Source organism: Camelus dromedarius, chromosome 25 (genome assembly GCF_036321535.1).
Source record: "Camelus dromedarius isolate mCamDro1 chromosome 25, mCamDro1.pat, whole genome shotgun sequence".
Classification (NCBI taxonomy): Eukaryota; Metazoa; Chordata; class Mammalia; order Artiodactyla; family Camelidae; genus Camelus; species Camelus dromedarius.
The window spans coordinates 3,318,676-3,334,304 of record NC_087460.1 but is presented as its reverse complement, the minus strand read 5'-3'; the positions used below and the strand labels follow the sequence as shown (position 1 = coordinate 3,334,304).

The following is a 15,629-nucleotide window of genomic DNA, read 5'->3' as shown; positions in this document are numbered from 1 at the left end:
CATAAATGGAAACGAAGCAACAATTCAGACGGATGGGGAAGCCCCAGCCACAAAGGAAATCAGTAAACAGCCCTCCCGCCCCCTCGGCCGGCCTGCTGAGTTCTGTCCTCCAGCTGATGGCGCACGGGCTCCAGAAACCTTAGCTGGAGGCCTTACCTGCTGAGTTCTGAACGACCTCAGGTGCTGATCTTAGAAAACAGAAACCAACAGCAAAGGGACCTCTGACACGGCATCTCGCACCCACTGGCTGAGGAAAGAGACGTCCAGTCTTAGCCGAGAGGACGGGGCCACCTACCACGTCCGTGTTGGTGATCTTGGCCAGCAGGTCCACTAGGGCGTCGCCCGTGAGCGAGCTCACGTCCTCGTCCTGCTGGAGCCCGCAGATGGCGGCGCCCACACTTCCAGTTGCGATCATTGACGGCGGGTACATGGCGAACTTGAAGTCTGCGGGAAGGAGAGGCAGGTGGTCAGGGCACAGGGCCGGCTCCCAGCCTGAAGACGCGCGGCTGGAGGATGGCAGTGGACCAGCTGCCCATGAGCCCTGACCCAACAGACGCATCCTCTCCTGTCTTTCCTTCCCCGGACGCCCTTCCTCTGCTCTCACAGTGGTGGTTCCAGATTTGAAAGGAGGAGACTGAGCAGGGAGGGTAGGGCTGATCTGACTGCATGCAGTGAGTTCGGAGGACCCAGGTTCCTCCCCACTCAGTCCCACGATGCTGTAATGGGGTTGGGGTGTCCGGCTCCGGTGGGCAGGCAGGTGGGTGAGACGTGGTCTCCCCTCCCTGGGGCTGATGGCGGGAGTACAGCAGGGGCTCTGAACCCACGTGCCATACCGGGGACATGGGCCCAGGGCTCCAGATGTCAGAAGGAGGGGGCGGTAACAAGCAGGTATGTCTTAGGAAGGATGACAGTTCTGATGTGACTTTGCCATGTTCTTGGGACGAGCCCCAAGGACTAACGTGGCTCAAACCAAAAAAGATGATTTTATTTTAAAAAAAAAAAAAAGGGAAACGAGGTGGGATTTTACACTATCCTCCTCTTCCCCCCAAAGTCAAGGGTCCTCAGAACATCCGGAGAAAGGACAGGAATTCACCCACGCGCTCGGCACTGACCACCGCATCCGAGCAGATGGGTGACCTGGCTAAGATGTGATGACTCTCGGGCCTGAAGACCCCACCTTCTTGCCAGGGAGGGTGGGGGTTGGCTAGAAAGAAGTGGGAAACGAGGACAAATCCGAGGGGCTCAATCCCCCTCCACCCCCACCTCTCCAAGAGCAGGAACAGAGGAGGCTCTCCCGTGATCGCCTGGGGACCCAAACATCAGTTTCCTCTGACGGAGACCAAGTCTGCCACTGCTGCGCATCGAAGGAGGTTGAAGGATCCCCACCCCTCGCCCCTCTTCCTGCTGCTAACAGCTGCCACCTGCCAGCACGTCCAGTACCTGACACGTTCCCACCCGTGTCACCCACGCGTCACCTATGGAAGGCGCACACAATCATTACCTTAACGTTGGGGCTGAGAAACCTTCTGACTTTCCGCAGCCCCCCCCACCCCCCGCCTTGTGCTGACACGTGAAAGAGGCCACAGTTTCGTCCCTCGTCCTAACTGAAGTCCCGGGTGGAGAGAACCTGCCACGGGGCGGGGGGCTCTCTCTAGTTTTGCCGTCACTCTAGTGAATTCACGGAGTGTGGGGATGGAAGGCGGGGGGGTGCGGGGCTGCTGCAGAGGGAAGACGTGGGTTACACTTCCAGCTACAGCAGAAGCACTAGGCTGACCCCGCAGAAACAGTCCCAGCTCACGCCGCCCGTTCTTGCTCGTCTGTCAATGAATTCCGCTGAAGCACTTTTCCCAGTGACCCCACCGTCCCCATCAAGTCAGGGATGTGCTCAGAAATGGTGCTGGGTCACGGAGCCAGGCCTGCCCGCTTCCCTCCTGGCTGAATCCTACGAACACAGCAGGCCTGGCCGCCTGTCTGTCTTTCTCCTTGGCCTTCTTTTCTTAGCCCACTCACCGTTTCCACCTCTTGAGGGCTGTCTACTCTGGCGTTCCACCCAAAACCTGCTCTCCAGTATCTGCTGTCCAGAGCCCCTCTCGGTCCCCTGGACGGTGACGAAGCCAGCCTCCCGCTCTGCTGTAGGTCTCATCACGAGTGTTTCTCTGCCCAGTAACCTCGTTAGCTTCCCCTTGTGACAGTCACAATGCGGAGGAGGCCGCCAGCCCATGGCCCTGGGCCCACAGCGGCCCGGGGTGGGAGCAGCTGGCAGGGGAGGGCAGGGCGGGAGGAGATGCCCCCACCCCTGCCCCCTCCACCCAGCCTCAGACCGGGAAGCCCACCCCACACATGCCTCTCTTCGTAGCCTGCTGCCTGCAAGTCAACTCCTACTTTAAGCAAATGAATTAACTTCTGCAAGCTGGGGGGTGTACATGGATGGTCCTGTGGTGCAGCCGGTGCTGGAGTTGCCCCCAGGACTGTACCCTGCTTCTTCTGTGAGGAAAATGCAGAGGGAGCCCATGGCACTGATGGGGCAAGGAGCAGCAGGGACCAGGCCAGCCCCACAGCCGCTCTTTGGATGCCTGAGCAACTGCACAAAGAAGGCAGCATGCCCGTTGCAAAGCCAGGCCCAGCCCCACCCCAGACCCTGGCAGGTGACTGGTGACCCCGCCCTCCGAGCCCCTGGGCTCCCCGCTGTCTAAGAGGAGGGGGGAGTTAGACCCGCTAACTAACTAGTATTCCTGACTTCAACTCATCGGCAGGTCACCAAGTTCATCGGTGGGTCGTGACCGTGTAGTGTTGTTGTTGACTGGAACACAACGGAACAGAAGGCTTCGGGAGGTGACCCCGAGTAGTAAGAGTAGAAACTGTCTTAAGAAACTCTTGTATCGGTTGATGTAGCTGATGTGCCCCCTGAGTGGCACTAGAAGCTGTGTTTCTTCCTTTATAGTTTGGGCCCACAAGCTGGAAGATACTAGGTTGCCTAATCTCCCAGGGGCCTTCCAGCTCTGATTTGCTTTCACTTAAGGCTCTGGAGGAAGGATGACTTCCAAGGAAAAGGATGAGGAAGAGAGGACAGGACACAGTGCGGCTTCCACCAGGCGGCAAGAGTCACAAGGCGTCTCCCTCCACAGACCAGTTCCGCCCGGCCTCAGGGGCTGCCCCAAGACCACACCCAGGGACACCCCCTCTCCGCTGGTAGGGGAAATAGCAGAGAGAGAAACACCAGCATCAAACAGCTGAAGGGTCGCGCCCTTCCCCTAGCTGGCCCTCCACACTCACCTGTGGAGACCTTAAACTTCGGCTACGAAACAGTACTGAGAAATATTCACAGTATCCACTTGGGGGGGTGGGGGGGGCGCCAAAAATAAATCAAACTTCATGAGCCCATGCTACAACTGTCCATACATACAGAAAAAGAGAAAAAATAGAAATGCGTATCAAGGCACGCAGGTTGGGGAGCTAAGAGGATACAGAGAAGGTGTATGTAAATTTCCCACCATCAGGTGGAGGAAATATTTTATTTTAGCAAAAATAAAATACCGAGTAACACTCTCCCAGAAATCTCTACATCACTGGTGCAGGAGGGCACACTCAGGGGTGAGGGTCTCTGCACCCCGAGCTGCCCACCCGGAGAGATGAAGCATGCCTGGCTTTGTAACACACCCTCTCCCTTCTCCCCCAGCAGAGTGGGACACAATTAGCTAACCAGGGATGCGTCCAGATTGGACAATTTCTCTGAGACGCAGAAAGCAGCGTGACAACACAGCATGGTGCGTTCAGAATGGCTAGGTGACTTCGAAAGGGACTCCTCAGAGAAAGGCAGTGCCCAAGCGGCCAGGAGCATCGGAGACACTTAAGAGGACTCCCCAAGGAGATGGGAGAGTTTGGGCCCAGCATCTCCAAGCCCCAGAAGGTGCGGGCCATGGAGGCTGGTCCTACCACCTCCCAGCTGTGCGAAGCTGGGCAGGTTACCCGACCTCTCTGAGCCTCTGTCTTCTCACCTGCAAATAAGGATGATAGTTCTACCCACCTCCTAGGGTTGTTCTCAGGATTTAGTGACGAGAACAGCGCCTGACTCAGGGTAAGCAGTCCGCCACCACCGTCACTGTCATCACCCCGGTATTCTGACCCCTGGGGCTTCCTGCGGTATTGGCCAATTCCGACTGTTGGAGATTCTGTTCAGGATCTGCAGGGGGAGGGGAAGGTGCCTGGCTTCTCGGGGCTGCAGGCTGGTGCCGAGAGCAGGCCTAGCACGGCAAGGCCAGGAGGACGAGGGCTCTGCACCGCCCGGAGGCTCCTCCACTGTCAGGGTGTGTATGTTGCAACAAGTCCCCACCACCGCCTGCTGCCTTGTCAGAAAGGGGCGAGATCCAGGGAGGCCCATGCTCATTCGGGTGTGGTCTCACCCAGAGCCTCACGTGCCAACAGCTCGGACCTGACCTCCTCCCTCCCCGCGAGGTGATGGAGGCAGGGGACAGCCCTGGGGGACCCCAGCTCCACCGACCAGCACAGGCAGCCCTGCTGCTGTTTGCTTCCTCAGGGAGGTGTCAACAAAAACCAAGGTGACACCCATCTGTCTCCAGACACTTCCTTTCCCGGGTGAACCAATGACACCCGAGAGCCTGAGTGACTTGTCTCACGTCTGATGCCGGGCCTGGGTGTAAGATCAAGGCAACTGCACTCTGCAATCTGGGCTTTTTAATGTCTTAACCAGAAGGTGAAGTGCTCAGGGCCCCTCCCACTCCCCACTGGGATCACAGGGTCTTCGTTCCTATCTGAAGTGGGAGAAGAGTTCAGAGGAGGAAGCGCTGACTCGAGTCCAGGCGACGGGAACCCGTCCCATCCGGGGACTGGGGGCTGTGGGACCCCGTGGAGCTCCTTCCTTAACCTCCCAAGGACTTCCTGGGGCCCCACTGGGCTCCTTAATCTGGGCAAGCGCAGGAGAAAGGCTCCACGTTCATCGGCTTGGCAAGATTTCACTGGAGAAAAGGTTCTGAGCTCAGCAGGTTTGAAACTGCAGATAAGGTTTGCCCCCCAGTTTTGGCTCAGGGGCTGAGGCCTTGATGGCCAAACGAGCGCTGTGCTTTTGTTCACCACTAGGGGGCGAGAGAGGGAAAGAGAACCCAAGATGCGCTGCTTCCCCTCCTCCAACCTGCGGTCAGTGGGGGTTGCAAAGGCCAGAAGCCAGGGTGCTCACTGGCCACAGGACGACGTTGGCGGCTCACACCTCACCTGCCGCCCCCAGAGCAGGCTCGGCACACCCAGTCCTCGTGGGGCCAGCTGCCTGACAAGCTATGGGGGGTTTAACTCCAGAGGCCTGGGGGAAGTAGGGGGCTGGGTGAGGGCCAGCAGCCTGCTCCTCGCCCACCTTACAGCCAGACCCAGACCGGCCCCACTCACGGAAGAACCAGACTCCCTACTCAGCAGGCCACTTCCCCTCGGCCTCTCAGTGGTGACAGCAGCTCAGAGGCCCATGGATGGAAGTGGTTTCGACTCTTCCTTCCATGTTCCAACCACTCAGACAGGCCTCCCTTTCAGGACCAGGGGCCAAGTCATGCACCCTCTCTGGGCCCCCACTGTCCCGTTATAACCTGGGGGTGGAGAGTCACAAGACACCTCTTACAGCAGGAAGGAAAGCATTGGGGTGTCTTCACCACTGGGGCCCAGGCCCCGGGGACCCTGGGGGGGAGGGCACTCGTGCACTGGACAGCCCCTGATGTGCAGGGGGGCTCCTAGGCAAAAAGAGGAGATGCGGGGCACCGTGGGTAGGGAGGTTAAGCACCCTCTCCCCCACCCTCACACCAAGTTCAAAGTCAATGCCATTGGCTCTTCTAGACTAACTGGAATCATCTGTTGAGCATGACATCATGCATCAAGAATCTCCCTACTCCAGCGCGATCCTGAGTCATCTCCATGGTCTCCTTCCTCACGACCTGGGGGCTCAACCATCCGAGCCACACCAGGATGCTCAGGCCCAGTCTGCTTCCCAGCATCCAAAGCTCCAGGGAGGGAGTGCCCAGCGCTGGCGGTTATGAAAGTCTCCCCTCAACCCAGCGCCTCCAGTGACCAGGACCAGCCGGAGTCTCCGCCCCAGGAGCTGTTCAGGGCTGAGCAGGGAAGGAAACAGGGCACCCCCCACCCCATCTGGCCAGCACGCTAAGCCTCAGCCCTGAGCAGGAAGACGGCCTCCTCCCCTTTCACACACACGGGCTCCCCGCAGACTAGGGGACCACTGCCAGCTCTTTCACAGCAGCTTTTCCCCTAAACTGGCCACAAGGCCTGAGGGTCGGCTGCCACCCTCTCCGGATCTGCTGGGGCCTCTGCGCCCCTGGCTGCTGGAGCCCTTCAGCTCCAAGGCTGAATACCCAGGGTCCATGGGGAGCAGGGGGCGGACAGAGCAGGCTGGAGGGACCCATCTCCCTGGGGTTCTGTCCCCAGTGCCTGCCACTTGCCGACCTGTCCTGGGTGCTCGCCCATTCGTCACACCCTGGTCCCAGGATGTGGACTCTCATCTAACTGGAAGGTGTTTCCTTCAAGAAAAGCAGCCCTTGGCTTTCAGACCATCAGGCCAGCTGCTGTCAAGCCCCTCGTGGTGGGATGCCATGGCACCCAGCCATTCTTGCTCGCTCGAGGGCAGATCAGGGGATAGAAAGGCCTTCCGAGACAGGCTCACCCCTCCTAGACCCAGAAAATGTCTTGAGAACCTCCTGGTGCTCTGAGCAGCCCGCCCCTGGGACGTAGTACTTGGCCCGTGGTTTTCGTTTGGTCGGAGGAGTTCTGCCTGCTCTGGCCCAAGTGAGCTCCTCTCTCTTCACGACTTCCTCTGCTTCCCCTTGGACCTCTGTCCTCAGTCCCTGAATCCCAGGCTCCCTACTCTGGCCCCAAACTTGGCAGCTACCCCAAGGATCTGGGCAAGAAGGCCAGGAGTGGGGGATGGGATCCCCCAGTTTGGATAATGGGCCTTCACAGAATCTGGGGATCTGCTGGTAGTCTGGACAACGCCCCCCACCCTCCTGACCCCAGTCAGAGACTAGAGAGGAGTGGGTAGACAGACCCCAAGAGCTGCGTCACATGGGAGACGAGGTCACAGCAGAGCGCTGACGATCGAGCACTGGGCCATGGGGTGGGAGTGGGGTGCAGGGTCAGGGGGCGGCTGTCGGAGGGCCAGAGAGAAAAGGGCTGGTGACCCCTTCTCCACAGTGGATAGTGACAGCAGACAGGAAGGGCCAGCTGGGCCTGGGAGACAAAGTAAGTCAATACGGGGCTGACCCCTAGGGCGCAGGCCAGACAGCAGGAGAACGAGGGGGAGAAAAGAACGGTCACTGTCTGCAAGGCAGCGAGGACATCCGCGCAGCTGACTCTCCCGCGGAGGGCGCGGGGCTGCAGCGCAGGATTAGGGGAGCTCAGGGAGGGGGCCTGCCCTGGACTCCCCTGCGGGCGGCTGGTCCCTGCCTCCAAGCCAGCCGGGTGGAGCGCCAGGTCCTGCTGGACCCAGATAGGGGCGGCTGGGACAGTCATTGTACCCGCCCTAGACAGAAGAATCAAAATCAAGAGATACTTTCACAGTTAGCATCGGGGCGTGCTGGCTGGTTTATGAAGGTTCCTGGTTCCCTGCACGCCGATTTTCATTTCCACAACCACCCTGAAAAGGTGGTAGGATCCCGATGCAATAGGCACGTTTTGCAGACAAAGAAGCTGAGGTTCAGAGAGGTCAAGAAGCCTACCCGAGGTCACCCAGTAGTAAGTAGCAACTCCCGACCTTTTGACTGTGGACAGAGCGATGCGCTGCTGCAGACGCCCCTCTGCGCAGGCAGAGAAACATGTAACAAGATGTTGAAAGAAGTCTACCCCCACGACCCACTGACAACTCAAGTGCACACGCCCAGCAAACGTGAACCCTGCTCTCCTTGGGGGAGAGAGCTTTACCCCGTCACATCTTTACCTAACGTTTCTGATTGTGAAAACAGGACCTTCTGATGTTTCTGCCTTGGACAAGTACAGATTCAGAGTCTCTCCCGTGGCTGCTATCATTAGGGGAAAAATACGGTAGAAATTGGTCAAGGTGCCGTTTGATGAGACAGTATCAAATCACTGCCTTCAGTTTATTAGGAAAACGCACAGCAAACAAGGCCTATGTATCAATTGTGGGAGCAGCCTGGTGGGTGTAGAGCTCTTATGCCAAGAAGCTTTGCAGAAGCTAAAGGCTGTAACCAAAATCCAAACAGTAACATGTGGAGGGAAGGCACCAGAACGCAGGCTCAGGACGCAAGTCCTTGCTGAAAACCCCACAGGTCCACCCCCACCCAGGAGAGGGGGCAGCCAGAAGGCAGTAAATGCCCTACAGCTGAAGAGAACTGCTCCAGGGCGGCCTGTATTTATCTTGACAGTGTTCCTTTAACCTGCACTTGCCCCTGCTCCCCCCAAATTTCCGCTTGGGCTTATCTCCAAGCCATCCTTTTCCTCAAAAGATTAAAGATTTAAACACAAGCCGAGAGCAGTATATGTAATCTTCAAAGAGCGCTGTAGACACCATAAAGGATATTTTAACAGGCGCTGGGTTTTTTTCCCCCTTACCACACCTGTCCTCATAAACCATTTATGAGTTTAGCAGAGAAAAAAAATAGACGAGCTCAGATAAAGGTAGGAAAAAGCCAACCCCAGGATGAAACCTTGGACTCGAGATTACGCAGGAGAACCCTCTCCAGTAAACCACCCACAACCCACAGAAGTTAGGGCTGCAGGCTGCCTCCCCCAGGATCCCATCCCCCCCCCCCCCCCCCAGCCCAACCCCTGGAGTGGCTCCTACCAGTGGCGCACAGAGCAATGAAGGTCTGCGCGTGCTTGCGGATCAGAGACAGCTTCTCATTGGGCTGGGGGAGCTTCCGAAGGATGTGCTCGATGAAGTCGTGGGGGGTGACAGCTGCCAGGTTCCACTTCAACTTGCCCAGCACCACCAGCTCCCACTCCTGGCGAGGGAGGGAGGAAGGCAAGGGTCTAAGAAAACCCACAGGCTGACCTGGTGTCCAGGGCCTGAGGGGTCAGGATCTGGACTAGTATCAACAATGCTTATTAGGACGCTACCGGACTGTGAGGTGGGCCCATTTATCAAGCAGCCCTAAAGCTTTGAAGTTGGTGACGAGCTCAGGTAGCTGGTGCCAAGACAGCACTTGCCTCTATTTTGCCTCTCTGGCTCCCTCTCCCACCCCCACCCCCAACCCGGACTTCCAGGCGAGGCTGTGGCCCCTCCCACCCACCCACCCAGAAGGTCGTACCTACAGTAAGCTAGCGCCAAGGTCACTGTGGCCCTTGAGTAGGAATTTACTGTCTATGCCTCTTTGCTGCATTAGCAGTCTTTTTAATCCTCATGGAAAAATGATGTACACGGTTAAAGCTCAAAATTAAGTTTCTTGGCCCAAATCCTTGGCAACCAATTAGCTTGCTTGTAGTTGGTGCCAAAAAGTGCCACTTTTCTCTGCTGTTCCCACTTTCCCCTGGACACATGATGCGGAAATCTCGGGGAAATGATACTCAAACACAGAGCACCCTTCCCCTTAAATGTTTCACGGGCCTTTGTTATCACGAAGGACCAGATGGTCACTGGCAACCCCATTCTGCAGCTGGAGGTGGTTCAGGGCAGGGTGAAGGTGCTTGTTCAAGGTCATGGAATCCCGCAGCTGAAATGCGGACGCAATGCAACCCTGTCTCTTATGGGCCTGTCACCAGCAGCCCACCTCGTGGAAAGTCTTGTTTCTCTCCCCCTATTGAAGGTACTTTTGGAGGAACTGTGCTCAAAGGGAAGCAAACCAAAAAGAAAGCCTTAAAAATACGTGCGGTCAGGGGGCGAACAGGCCTACTGCTCTATCACCATCAGACAAACGAGAGCAAGAGACCAGCTCGCCAGTGCAGCCTGCTCCCCTTCCCCCTAAGATCCTGACCTACTGAGTCCCATTTCCCCTCCCAGGCACCGGCTGGCTGTGTGGTCTGGGCTGACTCCCCACTTCGCTGGCCTCAGCTTTCTCATTGGTAAAATAGGACTCCTCCAGATCTCAACTTCCAGGATAACGAGACAGGGAATGGAAAGAGACAGGTTGGTCTGCGGCAATATAAATTCGCTTGGGAGGTCCTGGAAAATCTGGGGTGTTCCAAGTACCCCATGTTTAAACACCACCATACTGAAACAGTGAAGCAAAAGGAAGAGCCATTTTCCTGGTCTCCCATGAGAAAAAGAACCGGATCCAAATTCTAACAACTTTTTCTTTCCCGGCTTTAAAGTCGGCCTTGGCTTTTTATGGGAGGTTCAGTGTAAAACCCAATAGACACAACCAGCGTCTTCCAAGATGGCCTGAAATTCCAGCCATGCGTTCCCGCAGGGAATGTGAGTATACACCACTCGACTTGTACCATTATTAAAGGAAGCAGATCTCCCAGAAGAAAGTACCTTTCTGGGCCTCTCGGACCAAACCAGAAGCAGCTGAAATCTGGCTGCTGTTCAAAGGTGAGGTCATTCATGCCCCTCTGCATCCTCGGAGATGCCTCCCCGTCTTTGCACATGTCTGCCGCTAGGTGGCAGCACAGCCCCAGGAAGGAAAGCTGCTCACAAAGAGCTCCGTTCTGGCAGCCAGGCCGGCCCTGTGGACTTCGGGCAGGCCCCGGCAGCAAGGAGGAGGAGGGGGCGGGAAGAGGGGCCCCTTTCCCAAACAGTTGAAGAGATAGGTGTGCAGATCCCTGAACATGGGCCCCGGAGCCGCTCTACCAATGCCACGGGGCTGCGATTGGGACGTTGTAAGCACAAGGCTGCAGGGGACAAGAGTCCGAATGGGTGGGAAAAAGGTTTGCTGGCAGAAAACCAGAGTCCAGACAGGTCCCCTGTGTCTGTACAGAGGTCACAGACCACTGGAGCTAGGAATCCAGGCTTCAGAATCCTCCAACAAGGGGCCAGATTTGACTGCGCTCAAAAGTCAATGAGCAGATATTTAGTGAACAGCTACTACGTGCAGATTGTCTTGAGACTTTAAGAGATACCTAAGACCTACCTTTGAACTCCGGGGTTCTTAGAAGGCACACCACACAACACGTTCCTATCATGTAAGAAGTCCATGACTGTCTCAGAATTCAGTGATTGGAAATTTGGGATTTAATTAAAATACTACCACTGTGTTCCATGCCTCCCCTACGATTTAATTAAAATATTACCATGTTCCATGCCTCCCCTACACACACACACACACACACACACACACACACACGCGCGCGCGCGCACGCACACAGGCAAATGAATCTCACCACCACAAACCTTGAGAATCTTATCCATGCATGTAGCCTCAGAATTACTTAGCACATGCCCAGCACACAGTAGGAACACATGAAGTCTCATAGTAAAGGAGAGTGTTCCCAGAAGTGAGAAAATTCCAGGGATGGGTAATTTGGGGGTCCTAAGAATTTGTTTTGGGAGCAGATGGTCGAAGCATATCAGGCTAAGGCCCGGCAAGGAGGAAGAGCAGAAAGGCAGGAGAAAGGAGGCAGTCATTACCAGCAGCTCCTGAGGCTTGATGGAGTTGTCCGTGTAAATGCACAACTTCTCGGCTGTCAGCGGGATGGTCTCTTTCAGCTTGGACGCCAGGAACATGCACACGGCCCCCAGAAGCTGCAGGTGGGTCTTCGGAGTTGGGACTCCGGCCAGGAAGCGGTCCAGGTAATTGATGGCCAGAGGGAAGACCTCTTCCTCACACTTCTGCTCCTCGCAGACCTACGACACGGGTGGGAAAAGGTCGGGGTCGGGGGAGAGCGTCGTATCAGGAAGAGAGAATTAAAGAGGAAGACGCAGTCTCTGGAAACAGGACAGAAATTGAGTTTTTGCGGGGGGAGGGGGAGGGGAGTAGCGTAAGTGATAAGAGAGAAGGCGAGGAAATTGGGGTAAATCTAAATGGCTCGCCCGTGCTGGGGTCCTCCCCGGGAGCCTAAAACCTCCGAAGGGAGGTGGATTAGAGGCCGGGCGGCCGAGGCCGCGCCGCGCAGCAGCGCCGGGCCCGCCGCCCCCGTGGGCCGCGCGCTACTCCGCACTCGCTCACTCACTCTTTTTTGGATTTCGTCATCTTTTCAAAAAATCAATAAAAATATTCTGGAGGCTCCGGGGGTCTCGTTTTTGGTCCCATCCGGACCGCCAGACCCCTCTCTATCATTCCCGACAATTGAAAAAATTGTCGGGGAGGGTCTCCGCGGCCTAGGCGCCGCATTTGGGGGGGTGGGTGGGGAGAGGTGGGGAAGCGAGGGGGAGGGCGGAGGGAGCGAGCGCCGCGCAGCCTGGGCGGCCGGAGTTGGAGCAGGGGAGACGGGTTCAAAAAATAACTAAAAATCGAGGAAATATCCCACACCAGCCCTTTCGGCATGAAAACCCCCCAGAGGCCTCCGGCTTCCCGAAACGGAGGTTTCGGGTGCCGGGAAGGTCTGTACCGCGACCCCTGGGGCTTCGGATCCCGAGGGGAAACTTGCAGGGGTGAGCGCCGCGGCGGGAGTGTCCGGCTGCGGCCCGCAAGGGCAGAGGCCGGGGACGGTGGTGACGACTGGGGGACAGACGAGGACGGGGAGCCGCGGGAGAAGAGCGCGGGGGGCTTCGGCCGCTCCTTCGGGGGGGCCCGCTATCCCTTCTGCACACACCTCCTCCCCCCTCCTACCCCACCCAAATCTCCGCACCCAGGAAACTGGAGGCCGAACCGTAAGTAACCTTGGCGAGGTGGGGGTCTGGGGGGAGGGCACTATCGGAAGTAGGGTGTCTGGAATAGTGGGGTGCGAGGGGGGAGCGGGCGCCGGGTTCCAGCCTCTCCACCCCGACTTTACAAAGCAACATGGCGAAAGCCCGGCAGGTCCGGAGCCGTGCAGACGTGGGCACACGGCTCGCTCGGCAAGGGTTCGGAGCAAGGGGAAAGAAGTGGTCCTTTTGGGTTCCCCGAAAACACACGTTCCTTCAATGTGACTTCCGGGGCTCCTGAATTCCCCGTTTCTCTTCTCCTCCCTCCGCCCTCCCCCTCCCCCCCCCCCCTTAGTGCCAACGCGGAGTCGCGACCACATGCGGGGACCTAAGGCTCGGAAGAGTTTGCCCTGGTCTTGGGGGGGAGCTCATTTTTTAACTTTGGGGACTGGGCTCACGTTCCTCCTCCCTTCTTCAAGGCACCGAAAGCTACCTCGGCTTCGCAAGACAGGTCGGGAGGAGGGTGGGAAGAGGAGGCAGCCACATGCAGGCACACGCGCGCGGGATGCTCCCCCACCCCCGCCCCAGGACAGCCTCGCTTCTCCTAGATTTTTCTCCTTCCCCCCTCCCCCTCCCCTAGTGAATCTCGCACCCCACAAGGAACAGAAAGGAAGCCATGCGTCTCGCCAAGGGCGCGGGGTAACCTCTCGCATGGGAGCTGGGAGACGGGCGCCGAGGCTGCCCTCTCCCAGGTCCAGGGTCTCCGCGTAGGGTCGGGGGTCCGGGCGGGGACAGACAGAGTGCCTGCCTGCAGACTTACCTCCAGCATCCAGGTGGCCACCATCCTGCGCATGTAGGGCTGGATGTCCTTCTGCACGCACTTGAAGTAGGAACACTGGGGAAGGTAGCGCTCCTCGATGGTGAGCAAGTTCTGCAACACGCGGTCGTCTTGGAGCAGGTTGGCGTCCGGCACGGCTCGGCGGACCGGGTCCACCTCGCAGCACAGCAGCTCCATGGCCAGCTGGGCGCCCACTCGCTCCCCTGCGATCTCCGGACTGGAAAAGTTAGGGGTTTTTTTGGAGGGGGGAGGGGAGAGTGTTCCCCTTACCTCCTTCCTTTGGCTAAATAAGAGGTTTTCGGGGAAAAGTTAAGGGCAGAGAGAGAAGCAGAGGGGAAGAAGACAGGAAAGGGATGGGCGGTGGGAGAGGAGCGCCTCGGGGGCCGCTAACTCTGCCTGCCCTCCCCTTCAAACTTGTCTGCTCTCCCCAGCTCGCTCTGCTCTCTGCTCTGCGAGGCAGTGACGCAAACTGGCTGGGCAGTTACTTCTCCTCCCTCTCGCCTCACTCCCCTCTCCAGTTCCTCCTCCCCTTCCCTCCCCTCCCGTCCCTCCCCTCCTCCTTTCAATCTCTCTCTCCCTCCCTCCCTCCTTTCCCCTCGTGTTATTAAGGAGAACAGCAGCTGGCCCGACCAAACTTCAAACGCGGTCCCCCGTCCCCCCCACCCTCCCTCAGCTCTCCGAAGACCTCACTCTCTACCCAGCCCCGCAAGCCAGGGGCCCCGGAGAGGGGAGCCCACAAAAACCCCACTGATTCCCAGTTATTCCCTCTGACTGTGCACACTCGGTAGGTGCATCATGCCAAAATACGACCCTGCGACTCTGGCTTCTTCAAAACTGATCCTCACACATCTGCCCATATATCTGAGATCCAGGAATGACGGGTAGATTACTGGAAGACGAGGTGGGCTCAGACAATTGAGAAATACGTCCCTGACGTGAGAAAGGAGGGTAGTTTTAGACAACAGCAGCTTCGCGTACCTAGAGATAAAGGTTATACCTCTGAAATGTATGTCCCTGATCATCTGAAGCTGTTTCCAAAGCCCGAATAAAGGGACCAGAACTCGCCCCCCCCAGTAACCCCCTCCCCGCAGATGTGTGGGGAGAGGGTGAAGAAGGAGGGGTGCGTGTCTGGAGGAGGGGGGTGCCTCTCCGACGTGACAGAATGTGACCCCGGAGTAGAAAGCATCCCGTTCTTGGGGGCGCCGCAGGCGCCATTAGGAGACGCGAGGAGGCGCCCCGAGCCGCCGCAGGCCGGGGGCAGGGCCACCAGCGGTTCCGCCGCGGCCAGCGGCCACGCAGGAAAAACCCGCTTCCTCGCCCTGCATCTGCTGACAAGCCGCCCGAGGTGTCTGCGCCGAGCGTGGCCACACTGATACAGCTTTCTAGGAAATAGCCCGGGAGGGGGAGGGGAGGGGGGCAAAAGAGGGGAAGGTTTGGCTCCCCCTCTTTCCCCCAGCGCAAACGACACCACCTCTTCCTTTTCTCCGAGGCCCAAGACTTCCACTCTGGGTACCTCTCCTGCCTCCTCGCCTGCCTCCTCGCCGACCCTCCGGCTTCACGCCTCGCTAGCAGTCAGGGCTTTCTCCCCGCGAGCGGGACTGCGGTAGAGACGCGGCCAGCGCGGTTGGCGCTGACACGTGCTCAAATGTATCCTCGGGTCAAAGCCGCTTTTAGAGGGGATCTGGCGGCGTTTCCTCACCTCCTTCCTCCCTCCACCCCCCCACCCCGCCCGTCAGTGCTATTTCACTTTGGGAGGAAGGGAAGCGAGACCAGAGCCCCCAGCTTGCTGGCCGAGCTGGCATGTGCGGCGAGCACGGCGTGGGTCGGGGCTCTTGGGACACACCGAGGCAGACCCAGGACCTCCTTCGCCGGGAAGGGAGGCCCGAACCGGGGCGCGGAGGGCGAGCGGGGGAGGGGGTGGGCTGGGTGAGCAGAGCGCTTGGTTCCCTGAAAGGAGGGGGAGGTGGAATACAGAGGGCGGGGAGTGCATAAACCAGAGGTGCAAGCGATTAACTCGGGCCCCGGGGCCAGCCCCTTTCCACGAGGGTGGGGCGGAAGGGGTGGGTGGGTGGAAGGGGGATATCGCTTTAAAAGAGTGAGTTAAGAGTTTGG

General features: G+C 58.1%; 1 protein-coding gene across 2 annotated transcripts in view; it reads right to left on the bottom strand.

Moving 5' to 3' along the window:
* The window catches only part of CCND2 (cyclin D2), a 28,619-nt gene extending 13,472 nt beyond the window's left edge, over positions 1-15,147 (bottom strand). Inside the window, exons 1-5 of one of the 2 annotated variants that reach the window (XM_064478945.1) lie at positions 15,031-15,147; positions 13,500-13,734; positions 11,525-11,740; positions 8,801-8,960; positions 296-444 (exon numbers count right to left, since the gene is read on the bottom strand). In XM_064478945.1, coding sequence (XP_064335015.1) covers positions 296-444; positions 8,801-8,960; positions 11,525-11,740; positions 13,500-13,694 — 720 coding nt within the window. In that variant the 5' untranslated portion in view covers positions 13,695-13,734; positions 15,031-15,147. Of the gene's footprint in view, positions 1-295; positions 445-8,800; positions 8,961-11,524; positions 11,741-13,499; positions 13,995-15,030 lie in introns of those variants that run through there. The other variant, XM_064478944.1, reaches the window with a different exon arrangement.
* Positions 15,148-15,629: the final 482 nt, after the last annotated feature.